This window comes from Penaeus monodon, chromosome 20 (assembly GCF_015228065.2).
Source record: "Penaeus monodon isolate SGIC_2016 chromosome 20, NSTDA_Pmon_1, whole genome shotgun sequence".
Classification (NCBI taxonomy): domain Eukaryota; kingdom Metazoa; phylum Arthropoda; class Malacostraca; order Decapoda; family Penaeidae; genus Penaeus; species Penaeus monodon.
The window spans coordinates 2,069,186-2,069,550 of record NC_051405.1 but is presented as its reverse complement, the minus strand read 5'-3'; the positions used below and the strand labels follow the sequence as shown (position 1 = coordinate 2,069,550).

The 365-nt window shown below is 44.4% G+C and overlaps 1 protein-coding gene across 1 annotated transcript in view; it reads left to right on the top strand.

The window, feature by feature from the left end:
• The window catches only part of LOC119585538 (ankyrin repeat domain-containing protein 54-like), a gene marked incomplete in the record, with an annotated part of 36,734 nt that overhangs the window by 31,776 nt on the left and 4,593 nt on the right, over positions 1-365 (top strand). The window contains 1 exon segment of the mRNA XM_037934162.1: positions 174-285. Coding sequence (XP_037790090.1) covers positions 174-285 — 112 coding nt within the window.

Here is a 365-nt window from a genome sequence, read left to right as displayed (position 1 = left end):
CATATGGTTAAATATTTGGTATGCATATTTCACACTGTGCAGTCTGGCAGATATGTAGTTTTAGAAGGAAACTATCTTTAGTATGCACATGGCAGCCTGCAATCTGGCCTGTTCTCCTTTGTATGCTTCCATCCTCTTACACGATAACTCCTTTCCACAGGCACTGATGTCAGACAGCCCGATAACCAGGGCTACTCCCCACTCCATCTCGCCCGCTCAAAACTCAAGCTTCTACAGAGAGACAGCAATTCTTCTTCGCAAGAAATAAAAAAGCAAGTGTATCAGGTGAGAGGACATGTTTCTGCGTCTGCTTAGAGTTTGATGAAGTTTGGTGACTGGAACTCCCATTTGAGTGAGTGAGTGAG